This window comes from Candida metapsilosis (assembly GCF_017655625.1).
Source record: "Candida metapsilosis strain BP57 chromosome Unknown scaffold2, whole genome shotgun sequence".
Classification (NCBI taxonomy): Eukaryota; Fungi; Ascomycota; class Pichiomycetes; order Serinales; family Debaryomycetaceae; genus Lodderomyces; species Lodderomyces metapsilosis.
In genome coordinates, this window is record NW_027138160.1 from 1,852,278 (window position 1) to 1,873,680 (window position 21,403).

Here is a 21,403-nt window from a genome sequence, read left to right on the forward strand (position 1 = left end):
ACCCAATGAATATAACAGAATCAAGCAAGAAGCAACTAAATGAATCGAACGTATATGAGGCTTCTAACGGAGACTACCATGAACTGAGATTAGTTAATCGCAGATACATCGTACAAAATGATACACCACACAAACTTATCCCCAAAAGGAAAGGTCTCAAGTTAGTTATAGACAAGGATGCAAATGATCTAGATAAAGTGTTCAGGTCAAAAGGAAGAACAATCCCACCGGATGAGATTCTAGATATGATGAAGCCTGGAAAATTAAAGATACCTTTTGCTGACCCAGAATCGAAGGGAGAAAAATTACTACCGTCTTCGGAATTAATAAAGTGCATCCACTACTTTGTAGCAAGAAAGTATACCAAGGACTTCAAAGATGCATCCAAGTATTTGGAGTGCATGGATGAAACGGCGTTGCTAGCTATGGGCATGATGATTGAGAGTTGGGTGGATGAAATTGTTACAGAAGACACTTGTAAAATGTTCCTACAGAGGGATGATAATATGGATAATGAGGACATCGAAGACGCAGAAGACAACTCAGATGCTACAAGCGATTCTGGTTCTGAGCCGATTGATAGCGGAGATGGCCCTTCTAAATCAAACAAAGAGTAAAAGTGTATACTTATCAGTTCCAGCTTCAATGTTTATTATGTATAATACTAGTTCCCAGGTTCTTCTTCTCCATCATTTGATGACTCTGGTTCAACTGTACTTTGTAGTGATTCCTCTAGATTAACCGACAGAGCCTCAGCTTCGGCTCTGGCTTTCTTTTCTGCCTCCACTTTCTCCTGATAAATTCTCTCCTTACCTTCATCTTTGGCACTGGTCTCAATGTCGAAAACACGAGAGAGTAGTTCATGTGTATCTTTCTTGCTCACCATTAGGTTAACATTGGCTCTTCCTTTCCAAAGGGGTAAGAACAAATCTTCCAACCCATTACCACGCTTGACAGTCAAGAATAAACATCCTTCTTCCAAGGAATCCAATGCTTTTGAAAATTCTTCATCCAAACGTGACTCTTTTAATTGCTCCACTTTTGGAAATGCATTGACAAACAAGTATTCCAAAAGCTTTAAATTACACGTCAAGTGTCTTTTTGTTCCAATAAAATGCTCAATTGTATGTAATGCTTCAGTTTGAACTCTCCAAGGACAAATTCCAGCATCATTTCTTTGTGCAACGAACAACTTGATACCTCCATGAACCAATTTCAACTTTTGATCATCCATTGTAAGAATCTCTTTGATTATAGGAGAGACATAATATATGGTTCTCAATGGTTCACCAGTAGCATTTCTAACAAGCGTACAGTCTTTGGGGAAAGATGCGGAGAAATCGTAGAATGGGAAACATTTCGCCAACTCTTCATTATTTGGATCAAGGAAAACAAATGGTTCCTCGTTTGCATCTCTAGGTAATCTCAGTCTTTTCTCGGATGGTTTGAATTCCGTTGGACTTTCAGTATCGACAGTCGACAGCTGACCCTTTTGTTCATCCACTTTTTGCTTCTTGGCGACTTGTTCTTCATCGTCACTTTCTTCTGCTTGCCTCTTGTTTGACTCCGGATCGACTTTTTCAAACACGGTGATAAAGAAACCCCCGGTGTTTTGCAAATGAGGGTACACTCTTACACACTTGTCCAAACCAAAAGTGTCAGCCTCTTCTTTTGTGGGAGGAAATAATGAATCAACAAGCCCATCTTCACCTTTTTCTTTAAGCTTCATGTCTTTACCAAAAACGGGCCAGTTGGAGATTCCTGGACGTCTTTTCAAACCAGGAAGTTCATTTGATACATCAACTAGTTTGATTTTGTCACCCCACTTACGTAAAGCTTCCGCAACTATAGCCTCATTTTCAATTGGCGATAAAGAGCAAGTGGAATATACTAACCTACCACCTTTTTTCAACAATTGCAAACCCCTGTTCAAAATGTTGTATTGTAATGGATGTAACCCAATGGCATTACCTGTTCTAAAGTCTTTCCAAATGCTGATATTCTTCCTCATTGTACCATCTCCTGAACAAGGCACATCACAAAGAATTCTATCAAATTTTAAATACTCCTTCTGTCCGTTCAACCTAATACGAGGGAATAATTGAGCATCGTGATTGACTACCAAAAAGTTGGGAGAGTTTAACCTTTTCACTTGATGTACCAACATATGACTTCTCTTGTAGTCAGAATCATTGGCCAATACGAACCCGGTTGGGAGTTGCTTTTCATCATTGGCATGCAAAGCTTCAACCAATTGAGCAGTTTTGGAACCAGGTGCGGCACACATATCCAATACATAGTGTTCTGGTCTGACATCCATGAGCAAAGGCGGTATCATGGAAACAGCCTCTTGTCGACTGATGTTTCCCACTTCAGTCTCAACAACTAAGAATCTTTGTGTTTTGGCAAAATCATGCTGCTTCTTGATAACCTGCTTACTAACATCAATTTGCCAACCCAATTTATCAGGATAGAACTCAATGTTTTTTGGGGTCAAGTCAACTCCTTCGTATTCTTTCCCTTTCAAGTTGTTGTAGTGTCTCTCGAGGAAGATGTTTCTAATTTCTTCAGCATGCTTTCTATTTCCGGTGATTCTGAATGTCATTGGGAGATTCGACTGACATGCCTTCTTAAAGTCATCCCACTCATTCTCTGGGATAATATTCATGGCTTTGTAGTATTCCTCCCATACTTCATTTTCTCTCACAACTTCTTTCCATGTAGGGTTATCATTACCAGTGTTTTGCCTAGTAAAGTTCTTTCCCTTATTGTTTCTTCTTGAGTTTCTCTTTGGCATTACGTTTCTTGAGAGAGTTGCAAGTCTCCTTAGCATAAGGGTTGATTGTGAAAAATTTATTTTTTTTCTTTTCTTTCTTCTCATCTCATCATACAAATTAAGATGCAACCCCATCTTCGGGAACTTGATGCTGCTAAAGGAAGAGGAATGTGGAACTCATGGTGCTAGTAGTCCACTGTTCATTAGAAGCTATGAATTAGCAGGTGTTCTTAGTAAGTCCTTCAAAAGTTCTTGTTTTGGAACCTCCCGTGAGCTCAATTGAAAAGGAAAAATCATGAAACAATATACTACAGTTTTACTTTTAAAAGCAAAATAATAGAGTTTTAACTTTAAGAAGTGCTTTTCTAGAAATAGGTTGTTGCTGTTCCACACTTGGTTTCCGCCTTACATAATTTATTTTGTTTCAGAGAGCCCAATTTAGAACAGTCACACAAAACCAAATTCGTACATACCTTTTGAACTAGAGATCGGAATAATGAGCTAGTCTTCACGGAGCACACATATCGCAAATGATTCAATACTGGATATTACATTCCAGCGATCATATGTGATTCAGCAGCGACTCTTCTTGATTGGTGAGTGGGAAACGATGCTCAAATGTTTTTTTTAAGTTTGTGCATGTTTCATATTTTGAAACAAGTTGCAAAAAAATAAAGTGGGTCTCACTAACTTACGTTTGAAGCATTCAAAAGGATCGCTACAGCATCGTGATTATCCCTAACATGAAGTTTCAATTACCTCTTTTAGTCCACAACCCGACACTCAATTTCTTGCACAAGTTAATATAAAAGTTAATACATTCCCGATTGCTTTCACAATTGCTTCTTCCTTCAAGCAAAAAAAGATGAGTACCACCACGGTTAAAACCAAAGAGCCGGTTCATAGAATGGGAAACACACAGGAGCCTCTGCGTAAAGTTGTGTTTAATATTTCACAAAATTTCAAAGTTCTTAAAATCATCGGAGAAGGCGCCTATGGGATTGTTGCAATGGCTGTTCACTTACCTACAAACACCAAAGTGGCCATCAAAAAAATTGAACCATTTGAAAGACCATTATTTTGCTTGAGAACGCTTCGTGAGATTAAAATGTTGCAAAAGTTCAGCTCTCATGAAAATATAATCAAGTTGTATGATGTTCAAAGACCAACTAATTACAATTCCTTCAATGAGGTGTACCTAATTCAAGAATACATGCCTGGCGATTTACACCAAATAATCCAAACCCATACATTGAGTGACCAGCATGTACAGTTTTTCATCTATCAAATATTGAAGAGCTTGAAATTGATCCACAGCGCTAATGTAATTCATCGGGATTTGAAACCTTCAAACATCTTGGTAAACGAAAATTGCGATTTAAAGCTATGTGATTTTGGTTTGGCCAGACTCGACTCGGTTGGAATGCGTACAAATAAGATCTCCTTGTTGACAGAGTACGTAGCTACAAGATGGTATCGAGCACCTGAAATTATGTTCAATGCATCGCATTATTCAACAGCCATCGACATGTGGTCGGTTGGATGCATATTGTTTGAATTGTTGACCTATAAAGCTGTCTTCCCAGGATCTGACTACATTAACCAATTAACCTTGATATTTGAGTTGTTGGGTACACCATCAGAGGAGGATTTGGAGGTAATCAAATCCAAGAGAGCAAAGGTGTTTATAAAGTCACTACCTGTGAGATCAAAGATCAATTTCTACTCCTTTTGTTCAAATCATCCTTGCAGACGAATCAGACATCAAAATCGTGACTTGGAAGTGAACCCATTGGCAATTGATTTGTTGGAAAAATTGATGGTGTTTGATCCAAGTAAAAGGATAACAGCAAAGGAGGCTTTAAAGCATCCTTACATGAGCAACTACCACGACCCATTAGATGAACCATCTACAACACCTATCCCAGTGGAAGAGTTTGCGTTTGATATTGAGAAAAAGGACTTGAACGTGGAGGATTTGAAAAGATTAATCTACGATCTGATAATGTCAAACAAACGACATGGTTAAGAAAAACATGCTTTTTTATTACCTCTTTTCAATAGTGAAGTAGTACAAGAATACATAGCCCAAAGCTAAGAATATTGTAGTCAACCCACCCAAGAACGAAACGTCTCTCCAGAAAGCACCAACGTTGAATCCAAAAGTGCTCAAAATCACCGCACCTGGGACCTCAATTGATAAACCATACTTTTTCTCTCTCAATATTAAATCCTTCACTTCGTTAATGGTTAATGCTTCATAAGCATAGTGGAATACCGAGATCCATTCTAACCACTTTATTTGAACATTCAAATCTTCACTATTGATAAAGAGACCAGCAAATAGTAACGATAACAACAACAACAAGACTCCTACCATAGTGGATGTACCAGGCTCTTTGACCAATATCCCCACAATTAACATTTCCACTGCAACCACAACATTGAATAAAACCAACACCAAAATTGACTTCAAAAACGCATTATGCTCCATTGTTAAACCAACAAGCGGGTATGCTATACTGATTAACACTATGGGCGGAAGCACTCTCAATGGAATAATATCGCAAAAGATCTTGCTTATATAGTAGCTCAAGGGATTGTAGTAGTTATTTGCCCTCTCTCTAACGAAAATGATTCTTTCAGTGGAGAACGAATGCAATCCAGTAAGGGAACTAAATCCAAAAAACGCTAAAAGGAAAAAGAAGAAACCCAATCTGTTTTGGAAACCACTAATATCATTTTTGACATCGTAGTAAAGGTACCCACAAAACAAACCCACCAATAATGACAACACATAATGAGCTAGTAAAAGTCTTGGATTTCTGTACAAGTTTTTGAATGTCCTTGAAGAAAGGATAAGAATCTGACCAACGATGGTCGCTTTCTTAATATCATGGCGATTTAAATCAAATTGCTTTGGATTTTCTTTTCCTTCATTAATTTCAGTTTGTACCTCAGCAGCCAAGGAAGACTCAACAAATAAAGATTGCAACTTGTTTTTCAACCGCAAAAGCGTCTCTTCTTCACCACTCGAAGTGACACGACGACCAATTATATCGGTGTTGTACTCATCACGATGCACAGCAAAATGCTCCCATTCACGGGTGGTATCAATTTGACTTGAACTCCTGTTTTTCAAAAACTCCGAGTGAATATCATCACCAACATCAGTAGATGAGGATGCTGCAACACTGGAATCTGCATTTGATACCTTAACAATTTTGTTATGATCAACTGTAATGTCAATCAAATAGTCAGCAATATTGTAACCCAAGGGGCATTTATAACCATTCTTTGTAAAAAAATCATTGGCTCTAATCATTTCACCTGAGAAAATCAAATCACCATCACTGAGTAAAATTAACTTGTCAAACAATGAGACAATGTTACTTCTTGGTTGATGGATCGTAAAGACTATGGTACGATCATAGTCTCTGGAAAGTTTAACCAAGCAATCAACAACATTCCTAGCATTGTAGGAGTCTAATCCCGAAGTAGGTTCATCCAAAAACAAAATGGAAGGTGATGTTACCAATTCACATGCAATTGAAACTCTCCTCTTTTCACCTCCGGAAATTCCTCGTTTGAAGCTAGATCCAATAACACGATCCTTGATGCCAATAATTCGCAACTCGTTGAGGACCTCCAAAACCCTTGCTTGTTTTTGTTCAAAAGTCATATCTCTTGGTAATCTGAGCAACGCACTATTCAAAACTGTTTCATAAACAGTTAACGTGGGAATCAAATGGTCTTCTTGGTCCACAAATCCAACAATTTCCTTGTAGTGTTTAGGGTCAATGATATTGCCATTGACGTAGATGTTACCAGATATCTTACCATCTTTATTCTTCCCAGCAAGGATGTCTAATAAAGTTGTTTTCCCAGCACCAGATCCACCCATTATTGCCAAACACTCTCTAGGTTTTACCAATCCGAAAATGTTGTTCAAAACTTGCGTATCCTTCTCACCAACAGTATAACTAATATTTTCAAAAGAAAGAGTCGTTGGCTCAAAGTTTTGATTCATCATAATAGTTGCATCAGTCGGAAGTGGTTCGTAACCATCACTCTTTTTAAACATGGCAGATTCGTTAATGCTTCTAACAATTGTGACAACAAACAAAAGGCAAACGACCAACACACCAACAATCAGGAATATATTTCCCAAGGTGAGCTTTGGGCCATCTGGCTGATTATATCCAGGAATTTCACTTTTATGAACACATTCACCAGATTTACATTGCAATGTGATATAAGGATCGCCAAACACACTTTGAATGAGATCATTCATACTAGGTTCTGAAAACCTACACGTTTTCTTGACAACGTCGCAAGTGAAATCTCCTGGCCCTTTTATAGTTTCAGTAAGGAATTCAGATATATCAATAGATCCGGCCTCTCCACACAACATTCTATCAGGCAAACACTTACAGGCGACCTTTTCACAATTGTAATGGGTAGTATTCTGTGCTAAGTCGTAGTCTAACACACACTTGTTCAAGTCACAATAAAATGACTCCTTTTGGTCAATCCAGAATTGAAAATTGCAATTTTCAGATGACTTATTGCATGAGAATGTAGCCTGGGGAATTTTGCCCTTTAATATAGCCAAGATCTTGGAATTGGTGACATTACACATTTGGTGAAAATTGTTGACAATAATTCCTTCCTTGTAACATGTTCCTTTGACTCCCTCAGGCATGAAAGTATCACATACGTCATCTCGTTCACACAAATTGCAATTGATACCAGACCAACCTGGCTTACACTGGCAAACATCCTTCTTTCTAATCGGCCTCTTGTTATTCCCATCAGCAAGAGATCCACAAAGTGGTTCAGAACAGTCTAGTCCTCCATATCCTGGTTGACATTCACACATACCGGTAAATGTGTTGCACTGCGAGAATTGAGTACATTCAAAGTTTGGCAAATTACAGTTGAAACATGGGGGACACTCTTTATCTGGTTTCTTTTCGTTGCTTTGAAACGCATCTGATAGTATCTCTGGGCTTAGCTCAAATCTATCAACTAATCCACCATTTTTTATCTTGGTTAACGATCTTTTTAAGTCCTCGGAGTTGTCGAGTTTCAATGGCGCCGCAAGGTTTAGAAACACTAGTGTTACACATAACAGCAAGAATCTCATCTTTAGGAAGCTAGCAATTTAGACACTTAGATTGTATGGTGAGACTGTGGTGTAATTATGCCTCTTAGATTATAATTGCTATACTTGCTGCTGGTTGTAGTTTTCCTCCTCTTTTTCGACAGTCAAATGTGCACTTACACAAAAACTTCAAATCTGTTTATGGAATTTCTATCAAAATTGATTCTCTGCTCTACAGCAAACCACTAGATAGTTACTCCCATGTCAAAAGTTGAAAAGAATCGCAAAGCATACAATGCAGAGAAGTTTAGGAAACTACTACATGCTAAATTGAAGTCCTCTCAGAACCACGAATTGGGTGGCGAGTTCCTGCTACAGAAAGACAACAGTGATGTTATGATATATCTACTTTACCTTTCATTCATGGACGAGGTTTTGAAAAAAGCAAAGGAGAAAAGTATAGGCCCTGGAGATGAAGGTGAGATTACCGAACAAAGGACAAAGTTAGCTGGAAAGGAAGTAACGGAAAGGTTCAAGATGTGAATATCTTTTTGTCTATATATACATTCTAAAATACAGTGTTGGGGTCTCTAAGTGTCTCAATCATGTCGATTGCAGCTCTTGGATCCCTTTTATTATATACAAATAGTCCTTGCAACTGTGCGGTGCTAACGTTGTGCAAATTGAGTTTTCTATATTTGCGAAGGAATTCCTCGCATAACTTTTCCTCATTTTCGTAAAATCTAAGAAACATTCTTTTCACTTGGTGCTCTGTGGCATTACCAATTAAGACCTTGAAATCAACACGACCTGGTCTCATCAAAGCTGGATCCAAACGTTCTGGATGATTTGTAGTCATAAACGTTATACACTCCTCTGCACTAGCAACACCATCCAATGCGTTTAAAAGTCCTGAAAACGTAACACCACTAGTATAGCCTTGGTCAGTGGACTGCTCTCTCTTGTTGAAAGCCGCATCAACATCCTCAAGTAACAATATGGACCTATTGGGGATGTGATTCATAAGATGATTTAATCGATCGTCAGTTAATGTGTTTTCCGAAATGTTCAAGATGCAGATATTGTAGTCCAATTCTCCAGCAAGAGCTTGTATGAATGAAGTTTTTCCACTTCCAGGAGGACCATACAACAAGTATCCTCTTCTATATGGAATACCTCTTTTGTGATACCACTCGCCACTAGTCATAAAGTCTCGAACATCTTCCACAACACTTTCTGCAATTCCCTTATCTAAAATAACCGAACCCAATAATCTCTTTGACCTTGGCTGACCAAAAGGTCTCCACTCAGGTCCCCATGATGTGAAAATAACAGTTTTCCCCTCACGAGCCTTTAAAGCCATATTCTTTGCTTCTGACAACAAATCGTTGAACAATTTCCGATCGCGGTATAACGTTGTTAAAGTGACTGTTTCAAATGGGGTTCCACTGGTCATATCTAATAGTTTCCCTGACCGCTCACGATTGACAAGAATAAAAGCTCCCTTGTATCTGAGGAGATGCTTTCCTGGTCCTGGAACTAGTGAAAATTTTGTTGTAATTGCTCCATTATCATGAGTGATTACATTGGTTTCCACTGAGAGATGACGTGAGGTTCTATACTTGTGTCTTGACATCCACTCTAAAAACCACAAGTATGACTTGTCTTTGGATGGAATTTCCAAGTCTACCAACATTTGACGGTATAGGAAACCAGAACTTTTAACGATACCCAGTCTTGCTAATGCCAATCCTGTACCTAGAAGCATTAGCCCACCACCTGCAGCAAAATATGGGTTACCCAAAATCACTTCCTTGAACCCAACGGACATCATTCCTCTGAAGCTCCCATCAGAAGCCTCTCGTATCTTTTCAAAGTCTATGGCTTGTGGTTGTTGTGACATTTGCCTTTCGGTGTGTAGCTTGAGCCACTGAAAAATTATTCAGCCATCAAAATTGTGACCACCAAATAACTTTTTCTCCGACCTATACTTTTTCTGATACACAAGATCCCGAACGTTAAAAAGGATATTGCGACTACTTGAGCGACCCGGCACTGTCAATTATCCAATCTATATGAAAGAGGAGCTACCATCGTCGTCATCATCATCATCATCATCATCAACAACAAGTACCAACCCACCCACAGCTATTATAATGGACACATCAGATTCGAGTAATTCGCCAATTACAAATCAGTCGAGCAATTCAATTGTCGATTCACAAAATAGAAACCCATTCAGACAAACGTCACAGTCTAACCCATTTACAAAGGATGAAGAATTGAAGGAAGTATCGGAGTCGGAGCCTCCACAATACAACGAGCTAAGCTTGAGTAAGCAGGGTATAAAGACTGAAATAGCTAATGAAGAACTTGTAAAGTTGCCGTTTAAAACTATAAACCGTATACTTGATGATTTGAAGTGGACAATACCAATGAATGAAAAGTTTGGGACTTACTTGCTAAATAGCAAACCCATAGAGTATGCATTTCCATTGAGCCAGCTCGTCAATTCAAGCTATTTCAATTACCAGACTTTGATATTGAATGAGTTTATAGATTACTGCCCATCGGTAGAGGAACGGCAAATAGAAGAAACGAATCAGGTTGTTAAAGTTGCTCGTGGTATTTTAGCAAGCAGAGATCACAGGTGTTTTCATTTCCGATTAGTATCTGTTGAAGATGCACCAAAATTCACCATCGGCAATATCATAGACAAACACCAATGGCATCTGGTTCCACAGGAACTTATTTCTAAAAACGACTTGAAGTTGTTATTGGGTGACTATCATGAACAGGATAAAGCCGTTGATGATGCATACTTCAAGAGCCTTAATTCTCCATACAACCACTTGCTAAGGATAACCATTTTTTATCCAGAGTTTTCTAGTGACGAATTGCATCTGCTCACTGACGAAAGTGTTATTAAAGATCGGTATTTATCAACCTATGAGCGTCATCCTGGACTTACAAGCGATATGGTACCCTCTCCAGTGAACTGTATAAAAACGTTGATTAAAGTGTTAAGAGGGCCCATAGAATATAAAGAGATGCCACAGAGAACCATTAGCTTGAAGAACACCAAGATGGAGACCTTTATAGACACCAACCTTTTGCTTGATAAACTTTCATTTAGCTTAAACGACGAGCAAGATACTGTTGTACCACCAGAGCTCATTGGATCACCAGCATTGGAAGAGTCATTTATGAGAAAGATATTTGAGCTAATTTATGTTGGAAAGAGCTTGTTTGTTGAAAAGAATGACTTTCAATCAAGTTATTCATTCTCAGACAACATGTCTCGAGTGTTTGGTATGCTCGCGGAATATGACAAGTCTGCTAGTGTCAGCAACTACAACAACATCTTGACAAACAAGTTCCCCGCATTTATAACCTTGAGTGCATCTACCTATTTTCAAGAAGAATTACTTGTCAAGTGTTTTGAACTTTCGGTACAGTCCGATCCATTGAATAAGTTACACTACGTTGATGCTTTGAAAGATGTCAGTAGTTTTGTTGCAAGCTCATCGAGAATCAATAAATTGAATGCGTACTTGAACAAACTTTCACAGAATGGGGAATTTGTCGGTTTTAAAGATTACATGACTTCATTGCAAACATTGGGTGTTGTTGTTGATTCCAGTACAGCAGTGGATTCAATTGACGATGGGGTCATTATTACAATGTACAAGGACCAATGCGCAAGCGACCCCAAAAATTACCAATATTTCAACAACCATTTAAGAGTTGTGGCGTATGCAATGGACTCACAGGAGTTGAAGAACTTCCTTGCAACTGAGGTAATACCTATGCATTTGGCCTTGCTGGAGCTTCAAGTAGAAGAAATCACTGAGGATGATGTTGTTGTTACTGCTTATGAGTTCAAAGCGGATGATTTACTACAACAAAATGGATTTAATGCAGAAGCTAATGAAATTGTCTTTTTGAACAAGGCCTTGGCTTCTGTAGCCATCAACAGAAGAAGCTATATCTTGTTAAATTATTTGGAGACAAAACTTCCCCACTATGTCAAGGTGCCTGGAATGGAGCAGATGACAATAGCAAAAGCGTATGAGCTTCTCAATGCTAATGGTAAAACTTCTGAGTTTGAAATTATCAGCAACTTCCAAAGTAAAGCTTTATCAACCGAGGTGGATATTCGTGAATTGAGATTTGCAATGAGGTCTATTGCCGAATTTAGAAAATCTGAGATTTTGATGAACTTTGTCAAGACGGGCAAGATTGATTCTTCGTTGTTACCAGCAGAGAATTGGCCCGCAGGGTTGGACAATATTGGAAACACTTGTTACTTAAATTCGTTGTTACAATATTACTTTTGTATCAAGCCGTTGTGTGATTTAGTATTGAGATTTAATGAAGATGATTTTGATTTGGAAGAGTTTTCAAAGTCAAGAAAGATTGGTGGACGCAAAGTTGAGACTTCTGAGATAGAGCGGTCAAATCAGTTTATCTACCAATTGCAAAGATTATTTCAACAAATGATTTCGACTGATAAAAGGTGTGTTCAGCCTAGTAAAGAGTTGGCATATTTATCATTTTTACCAATGTCACAGCCAGTGAATTTCAAGAGTAACCAACATTCAAATGAAGATAAAGATGATGATGGGGATATCAAGATTGAAGAGGCTGATAGCGAGAAAGTCGAAGATCCATTTAAGGATGACGTAGAAGTAGTCAGTGATAATGAAGAAGAGGGTAAGGTCGATGATGAGGAGGTTAAAGTCGAGTCACGACTGATTGATGAGACGAGCACCGACAAGTTCATTGAAGATATCGAGACCCCAGAGTCCACTGCATCGGCTGTTTCTGAGCCTGATCTGAACTCAAAGCTTTTAGCCATATCCACCGATGAGATTGAAAGTACAATTGAAATTGGCCGACAACAAGATGTTACTGAATGTATCGAGAATGTCATTTTCCAAATCGAGCTGGCTTTACCACCCTCATATTTAGACGATGACGGAGAGCAATACGATTTGATCAAGAAATTGTTCTATGGTAAAACAAAGCAAACCATCCAGCCATTAGAATCAACTGATGCGAAGAAGTCACAAGCTAGGGTATTGACGGAACGGTTTAACAGCTTAATCATCAATGTAAGTGATCATCCAAAGAGTATTTATGATGCCTTGGACAATTATTTCAATGAAGATACAGTGAATCTCGAAGAAGGGTTGGCGAAAAAATCAATCACCATTACCGAGCTTCCTCAGATTATGCAATTTCACGTTCAACGAGTAATGTTTGATCGAGAAAAGTTGATGGCGTATAAAAGTATTGAGCCAATTCCATTTAGTGATAAGATATATCTTGATCGGTATTTGGAGACTAAAGATGAGGTTATTTTGACCAAGCGGGAGGAAGTCTTTGAATGGAAGAGGGAACTTGCTGAGTTGAGAAGTAAGAAAAGTAAGATTTTGGCTATAGATGAGGACACTTCGATGAACATCATTGACACATTAATCACAACCAAGGCATTCTTGGAGAAGAAAGTGAGAGACGATGATAAGTTATCAGTGGAACCAACAACAGTTCAAGTCTTGTCTGACCAAATCACCAAGTTGAAAAATCAAGTCGAGGAGGTAAACTCTAGGATTTCAGAGATTGAACAACAAATTAGTACTCAATTTGACAATTACAAGCAAGTTGGGTATTCGATATTTGCCATATTTATCCATAGAGGTGAGGCAAGTTATGGCCACTATTGGATATACATCAAGGACCCTCATCAGAAAAACATTTTCAGAAAATATAATGATGAATTGGTTACTGAAGTTCCCGACTCAGAAGTCTTTAATTTCATTGAGGGAAATACGGCAACTCCATACTATATCGTCTATGTCAAGAATGATTTAGAAAAGGATTACATCAATCCATTAAATAGAGTGATTAATTGTAACTAAATAGAATTGAAATATAAACTGCAAAAACGATAAACAAGCATCTATTCTGAGCGTTTCCTCTTGCTGACGTTGGGATTGAAAACAGGTAAACTCATTGTCAATTCATTGACACTAGGTAGCTTTGGAGCCAATATCAAAGAGTCTGAATTTCTCTTTGCTGTTGGTACTCTAGCCATTCGTGAAACCATATCCGACTCTTGCAAATCACCCGGTAACGAGTTTGTTCTTTGCGTTTGAGGCACCATTAGAGTGGGTATTTTGGAATCCATTGATACTAGTTGATGTTCTTGCTTATGTAGGAAATACTCCTTTTGCGCCGTGGTTGTATTTAATGGACTATAAGAATTTGACTCTGGCCTTTGTTTGAATATTGGTGGGTTGAATTTGGGTTTGTATTGAGGGTAGTAAGTAGTTAAATGAGTAGTTTTATCAGCTTGAGGTGCAACGAGTTGCCACTGTTGCCTATTATTTCTTAGTTTTTTAAACTTTTGGTATTCAATGTCAACGTTGGTGCCTCTTTCAACAATGCCCACCAATGCGTCATAATCAGCATTTAACTCAGCATGCTTTCTTTTCCAAAATTCAACTTCAGAGAACTTCTCAGGTTTATCCTCAAATGAATACTGTGCCACAATTGGTGGTCTTTGATGGATGTATTCCTGTGGACGATTTTGAAGTGCCTGTGGTAGTGGCAATGTAGCATCTGGACCCATATGGCTAAAGGCAACCGGTGGAAACGAAGTCAATGGAGATTTCAATTTAGGGGGTGTCTGTTGAGTATGTAGTTGCAAAGGCTGGGAAGCAGGTGCTGCAAACTGTGGTGCTGCAAACTGTGGTGTTTGTGGCATTTGGTATGGATACACTGCATATTGTACTGGTGCTTGTGATGGACTTGGAGTTGAAAAGTTTGTGTTGAATGGTGAATGTTCATTCTCATTATTCAATTCATTTGGATGAGGGATTGTTTTCAAATCAACTACTTCCTTTTGAACATTGACAACAGGTTTGGAACTTTTCCTCTTTATAAACTTTAATGATTCAATATCTCCCTTTTTGAAGTAATTTTGAGAATGACGAAATTCCCATCTTGAGTTGTCTTTGGTTTCTGATGATGTAGTGGTGTTATCACTGACTTTATGGAACCCATACATGTTCAACTGCCTAATGAATGAAGACACATTGGTGTGCTTAAAGTATTGTGCAAGCACTTTGCAAAAGTTTTCACCAGGAAATACATAAAACGAGATTGAATCAGGAGCCCATCTAATCAAGTGTGAAATCGATTCATTGCTCAACATATCATACAATTTGTGAATAAACACAATTTGTGGCTTTCCTGAGGAAGTTGTAGCAATATCTGGGTGATTAAGCACCATTTCAGCAATTCTTTGTTCCCTTTGAAAGGGTCCACTTTCAAGCATTTCGTTGAGGGTTCCTGCTCTCAACATTGGTTGGAGTACAGGCTTTGATATATCTAATGGAGTGGATGCAGCAGCAACGGAAGATAAGGTACTAATCGACGAAGTCGAGGACCAGGTCGAAAGTATGGTAGATTCGGATGAAGCAGGGGTGTTTAAATGAAGCACTTTTGACATAATATCCTGTGTGGGGTGGATTACCTGAAGAAGTTTGTTTCTGTCAGAAATTTGGAAACTTATCACAGGTATAAATAGGGAGACTGTGTGTGTGTGTGTGTGTGTGTGCCTTTTGTCTCTTTTTTTGGTAAATTGTTTCTTTGCGGAAATGTGCCTTTCGAATATGTCTTTGCTGCAAAATGTCTTAAAAAAAAGAAAAGTTTTTAAGTTTCTTTTTTGCTGTGTTCTGTTGCCTTCTATTGACAAACACAAAAAAGGGGTGTGAGTAGAATGTTCGATGTGGCTTATGGGGTGGTTGCAGCTGTGGTCTTGTGATTTTAGATTAAGCAAGTGGGAAACGTGGATATGCCGAGATTGCTGGTGATAACAGTAAGCAAAGTTGCTGGATATATGTAACTCGGAAGGTAAAAATATTTCTTCTTTGTTTTCCAATGCCTTCGATGATGGAAATTCCAAAACTTGGTTATATGCCACTCGGGTTAACTTTAAATTCCAATGGCGTAAAGCAAAAATTTCACTCACCAAGGATTAAACTATGGTCTCAATTGGTAAAACTTGACCTCTTTGGAATTTCAAATATAATAGAAAGTAATTTGAATTCGCAAAATGAAACGAGATTGGCCAAAAAAAAAAAGAAAAGAAAAGAAATTTCCTTCTTCTCTTCAATATCTTGATGCGTAATAGCTCGATAGCAACTTCCAGTGGGGTTATGCTTTTGCTTCTCTTTTCAAATACGAATGGCTGGAGCTCTCTTTGTATGCACCCTTTTGCCTGTCTCCACAATAAAAAAAAAATGCCGCACTCGGACAAAAAGCTTTTTTAGACTTCGGCTGTAAAGTCTAATGCACAAGCAAAACAATTAAAAATATTAAAAACAATGCACAACAAAAAGAATATCACACCGAGGCTGAAGTGTTTCTATTCTGCAAAGAAGTGGTTAGGAGCAGAAACTCTTTTGTTTTATCTCGATCAATAGCAATGAATAGCCTATTGTTGTCTGTTTCAGTGACGCCTTGAATGATATAGTGCAGTCTAATTTAAGTGGTTCTGTGTCTTTTGTAATGGGTATATTTCCGAAAATCTGAGACAAATAATATAATATAGCCGCGATTTGAATAGGGGGAAACTTCTTAGTGGCACGTGCAGTATTTTTCTCTGCGTGGGGTAGTGTGATGAAGTTAGGTGAAATTTGATAAAGTGTGGCCGAACTTTTATATACCAGCTTAAAGTGTGGAAGATTAATGAAAGCTGTCAATACCAAGTGTATGGAGTAGTAGACTAGTGAAGTAAAATATTCAACACCCTAAGAGTCCTGAGTCCAAAAGGGAGGGAAACTTGACGTGTATTTATATCTGAGAAATTAGGGAAATGAAAGAGGGAACAAAATTACTGCGTAAAAACATTTGTGTAAATAGTATTGTCAATTACGATAATGTGAAATTGAAAGGAAAGCCCACCAAAAAGAAATTACCATACCTTGTCTTTCCTGTAGCTGTTTTGTGTACTTTGAAATGGAACAATAGTATAAGGCGTGTGGTATTACAGTTAAGCCATTATCCCCACCCTTCTCCCCCACCTCTAAGAGTAAGATTAAAAGAAAAGTGAGGCTGTAGCATTGCTTCCAAAAGCATGCATGCAGTGCCTTGCTTGTTCTTTTTCATTTCTTTTTCATTTCTTTTACTTTAGTTTCTGTGTACTTTGTATTATTGTGCTCTGTTTTGTTTTGTTATCTTTGTGTAAATCTGGCGGTAACTCGAAATGCATAATTGACACAAAACCTTATTTTATAGAATTAAGGTTTGTATTTGCCACAAACACAGTATTGAAAATTAGGGATCTTCCCTATAAAGGAAGCAAAGCAACATAAAACTCTTCCAATTTTGTTGGAACTGCTCATTTCCATGACTATGCAACAGAAGTACATTTAGAACCAACAGATTTTTCTTTTCCTTCTTTTTTCTCCCCGTATTCAGGCGGAACAACGTCAATGTCATTTGAGTACACCGTTTCCGGCCGCATGTCCGGGTTACTTCCCCGAGAGGTTGAACTTCTTGCAAAAAAACCTTTTCTTGATAGAGTTATGACTGGTCAGTAAATTTCATCTCGTAAATGCACCATTACTTCATCTGTTTGAAATGAGATCCTTTTACATTGATGACACGGCGTATATTGAAAATTTCAGGAGAGAGATCTTGGGAGGGGGGGATAACGCAAGATTCCTAAATTTTATATACAGTACATACAAGTTTTATAGAGATCATATTTTAATACCCGCTAGTTACATTACGTGTAATATCCTTTTCCCCCACTTGGATCGGAATTCTACTCCTTTTGAGAAGTAACTACAAAACTGCAAATGGGCCCATTTTCTTTCTGAGAAATGTTGGGTGTCATGTACTTGGAAATTTCTGGATTTGGAAGCCATGATTAGACTTAGATTGTGTGATTTGCTAGAAGAGAAGTAAACCATTTGTTGAGTTTCTTTTTCTCAACCATTTCCAACGCACAAAGTAGTATCATAGTCGATTTTTCGGGTCGGCTGTGAACACCGTGACACAATAAAGCAAGCATGAACATATACAGTCACAAAGCGTACCAGATCTAAACGTTTGTGAATTGGGTATGCTTCCACTACTAATCTTACTAAGCTTTGCTATGCAGACAAAGGATACTGTATATTCTCTTCATGAGACAAAGCAATCTATAGAGCTCCAACAGTTGTACAAAACCCTGGGTTCAGTAAAGCAAACAGCAATCTTTAAATTTTTACTTTTAGCCAATCACACTAATTAAGATTTCGAATCATATTTCAGGGATCTACAAATTCACAAAAGTTTGTGTAAGTTCTCTTATATTTTTTTGACTCCTTTTTCCTTTTTGCTTGGCAATGGTGGAACAATAGGGATTGTCCAATCTCCAAGCTATCTCCATTGACAAGCAGGATTCGCTGTGTTGTAGAGCCAAAAACAAGCAATATAATAGAGGGTAAGCAAGAAAAGCAATCAAAAAGCTAGTTGATGGTTGCTTTTGAATTCTCTTTTTTTCTTTTTCCTTTCTCTTTTTAGAGTAGTTGAATGTGTGGGTAGTTAATAACGATTAAAGATACTTTAGCAGTAAATAAGGTTTTAAACTTTCTAACTTTTGTGGTTACAAGCAGAATAAACTTTTTTCAAATTGAGTTTAACAGTTTTAGTGTTTTTTATAGTTTTTTCTCGTAAAATATTTAATCTAAGCTTTTTTAGAAACTGAATAACCCCCCCTTGATGACTATCGATTAAGGGAGTTTATTTCAAAAGTAGCATTGAGGTTTAGTGGGGTTGACACCTGAACGTCTCGTCTAGTCTAGTCAAGCCCCCCTCTCTTAGCTTTTCAAGTGACGGCCATTGTTGTTTGAGTCGTCAGCCACATCTATTTTCTTTTTTTTTTTTTCTTTTTTTGCATTCTTTTTTGTGTACAGGAAGAGAGGGCTGAGCTTATAAGAAACGAACTGCAACACGCTACACACACACATTTCCATTGTTTTAATGCAAAACACCAAAATAGTTGGCGTATTTTTCATTTATCCCCCCCTCCCCTTGAACTAAAACGTTGCTCAATTACATCACGATTATTATATTTGCTTTTCGCGCCGTATATGCCAGATTCTTTTAAATAGCCGATGAGATGTTTGATTAAGAAAAGGCACAGCAAATTTGAAATGCCTTAATATTTGAACAAGTTAGAGCTCAATTTCAAACACACAGCCTTGAATGATTACCTATCACTGTCTCTTTATTGAGCAAAATATATCGTACCATTTTGGGAACGTTGCTCAAACGTTCCACCCACACACATGTTTGTACACAAAGATAAGTCTGGATTACACATTCCCACAAATGTTTTACTTTTTTTTCTTTTGTGAGACGATTTGTGTTGTCATGTTGTAAATTACGAGTCACAGTTTTGGGGAAGATTTCTTTTCCTCAAGGTCGGATCGATCGCAAGCAAGAGACAGGGAGAACAACACCAAGTAAAAAAAGCAATCACGAGAGAAGATAAACACATATCTTCTTTTAAAAAATTTCTGGCTTCATTCGATTGACGCCAATCTAGAAGCTGAATCTAAAGATTTACACAGCTGCACATCGTCTTACTACCAAAGGGTATTACAGGCTAAAGGCGGGGACCCTGTACACATTATTTTCTTGACAAAGTAAACCGGGGGATGTAAAAATGGGCTAATTACTCTAATTACACAATCTGTCGACGATGGTGTTTTTATCTGGATAGCGGTAAAAGCAAACTCCTAGTGACTTCCCAAAACAGAATATTACCAAAAAAGATGAGGATACTGCTATTGTTTATAAGTTACAGAAATGGAAATGTAGAGTTCGTCGTCATATTTGCAATTTGGTTGCCATACAGATACGGCAACACAAAGAGAAATATAATAATTGCAAACTCCATACATTGGCTTTGTTACTCATTTCTTTTGAATGACAAGTTTAACCGAGAGAGTAAAAGTTGACTAATATTTTGTCTCAGAACACATCTATATGTAAAGAAGCTTGTACAATCATATAAGATAAAGGGGATTCTGGACTAAACCTGTCCGTGCAGGATTACACAAAAGAATATAGGAGATGTAGTGGATACCACGTGCAATGACAGAATGCAGTATAAATTCTCTTTTGCATTGATCGAGTATATAGTTGTTATGAATTTAGTTTTGCCTCTTTCTACGTGTTATAGAGTAGGTAGAGATTACTACAGTGATGGTTATGAGCCCACTTTTCGGAAGTATGTATTATGCGTACCTGTAACTGATAGGCCCTATTGTTTCATTATTGTGGCAACTTTTAATTTTCAATGCAATAACGATGAGATCATTATCAATTACGTTTGTGTGATGTTACCAGATTCGAAAAGCATACTTGCTCTTCGCAGTCTTACCATTTTGGGTTTAAACTAGACCAAAATGAGACAGTATTGAGCTTCAAGAACGTTAGGGCATTGGGGGAGCTTTATGGTGCTAGAGCTAGTTTGAGACGGATTCAATCTGATATAGACTCGGACGTCATAGGCGTAGGCGGTTTGAGAAAAAACTTTAATTATCGTGTCATGATCTGATTAATGATTATGGTAGAAAAGATGGTTCTCAGAGAAAGGGGGCGTATGTCATAAATAGCCAGCACGTGCAAAAATGTTGTGCAGAGAATGATTGCGAAAATAAACGACTAAAGAGAAGGTGTGGTATGTAGCTGTGAAATGACTTCACACACCCGCTAAATCCTTCTCCAGTAGTTGAAGTCCCCTCACTTTCACAGATATTCACTTCACTGCATATACGATAAATGTTACTGCTTTGCAGTTATCATTGAGCCTTTATGTAACGTTGCTTTTTACCTTTGTATATAAATTTCAGGTTGAAGTTTTCGGATTAACTGACACCTTTTTAATCAGTTGTGCGTTTCATAATTGTTCCAGGTATTAAAGACAGAAAGGCACATGGTTTTTGTTTTTAGTATTATTGCAGATACGCATTGGGGAGGGGGGAAGTGAGACAAGTACTGAAATAGGTGCTCATGATAACCACCCAGTCCTAGTTGAAATACACACAGAATTAATGTCTCATTACCAAAGTGTTTCTACAATAATTAAATCTGCTGTTATGTGGATGGTGTTATTTTTGGGAAAATGGTCACATGCAAACTAAGATTCGCTCGTCTCCGCTATTAAGGCTCATAACCATTGGGGGAGAAAAAAAAATAAGGTGAGAATTTCAGGAGCAAAGCAGCACAAGGAGCGTTTCCGTAAGTCGCCTTGTGCGTTGTATTAAGTGATAGTGGTATTATGTTCTTAATGAGGGGAGTCAGAAGCGAAAGAGGCCGGAAAGTGTGTACATCAATTGCATCGTAATCTGCATCACACTGTCTGTTTCAAATTGCATAAATAAAAACATTCAGTGATGAATCATTATTTCGCCACAGGAAACAATGGGATGCTTTGGAAGTCTATTTCG

At 38.0% G+C, this 21,403-nt stretch overlaps 8 protein-coding genes across 8 annotated transcripts; 4 read left to right on the top strand and 4 right to left on the bottom strand. All coding sequences in view use genetic code 12, as the record gives it.

The window, feature by feature from the left end:
* Positions 1-5: 5 nt before the first annotated feature.
* I9W82_002285 (uncharacterized protein) lies at positions 6-617 on the top strand (the record flags this gene model as incomplete). The annotated part of the gene is made up of 1 exon (XM_067691123.1): positions 6-617. One exon carries the CDS (start codon positions 6-8, stop codon positions 615-617), a length of 612 nt encoding a protein of 203 aa, XP_067549520.1.
* Positions 618-664: 47 nt separating this feature from the next.
* I9W82_002286 (tRNA (cytosine-5-)-methyltransferase) lies at positions 665-2,797 on the bottom strand (the record flags this gene model as incomplete). The annotated part of the gene is made up of 1 exon (XM_067691124.1): positions 665-2,797. The coding sequence occupies one exon, from the start codon at positions 2,795-2,797 to the stop codon at positions 665-667; it is 2,133 nt and encodes a 710-aa protein (XP_067549521.1).
* A 102-nt stretch (positions 2,798-2,899) lies between these two features.
* Positions 2,900-4,805, top strand: CEK2 (Cek2p; the record flags this gene model as incomplete). Its single annotated transcript, XM_067691125.1, has 2 exons — positions 2,900-2,946; positions 3,545-4,805. 2 exons carry the CDS (start codon positions 2,900-2,902, stop codon positions 4,803-4,805), a joined length of 1,308 nt encoding a protein of 435 aa, XP_067549522.1.
* An 18-nt stretch (positions 4,806-4,823) lies between these two features.
* On the bottom strand, positions 4,824-7,925 carry ADP1 (putative ATP-dependent permease; the record flags this gene model as incomplete). The annotated part of the gene is made up of 1 exon (XM_067691126.1): positions 4,824-7,925. One exon carries the CDS (start codon positions 7,923-7,925, stop codon positions 4,824-4,826), a length of 3,102 nt encoding a protein of 1,033 aa, XP_067549523.1.
* A 219-nt stretch (positions 7,926-8,144) lies between these two features.
* I9W82_002289 (uncharacterized protein) lies at positions 8,145-8,426 on the top strand (the record flags this gene model as incomplete). The annotated part of the gene is made up of 1 exon (XM_067691127.1): positions 8,145-8,426. The coding sequence occupies one exon, from the start codon at positions 8,145-8,147 to the stop codon at positions 8,424-8,426; it is 282 nt and encodes a 93-aa protein (XP_067549524.1).
* A 25-nt stretch (positions 8,427-8,451) lies between these two features.
* I9W82_002290 (bifunctional AAA family ATPase chaperone/translocase) lies at positions 8,452-9,786 on the bottom strand (the record flags this gene model as incomplete). The annotated part of the gene is made up of 1 exon (XM_067691129.1): positions 8,452-9,786. One exon carries the CDS (start codon positions 9,784-9,786, stop codon positions 8,452-8,454), a length of 1,335 nt encoding a protein of 444 aa, XP_067549525.1.
* Positions 9,787-9,958: 172 nt separating this feature from the next.
* Positions 9,959-13,807, top strand: I9W82_002291 (ubiquitin-specific protease; the record flags this gene model as incomplete). The annotated part of the gene is made up of 1 exon (XM_067691130.1): positions 9,959-13,807. The coding sequence occupies one exon, from the start codon at positions 9,959-9,961 to the stop codon at positions 13,805-13,807; it is 3,849 nt and encodes a 1,282-aa protein (XP_067549526.1).
* A 41-nt stretch (positions 13,808-13,848) lies between these two features.
* Positions 13,849-15,402, bottom strand: SFL1 (Sfl1p; the record flags this gene model as incomplete). The annotated part of the gene is made up of 1 exon (XM_067691131.1): positions 13,849-15,402. One exon carries the CDS (start codon positions 15,400-15,402, stop codon positions 13,849-13,851), a length of 1,554 nt encoding a protein of 517 aa, XP_067549527.1.
* Positions 15,403-21,403: the final 6,001 nt, after the last annotated feature.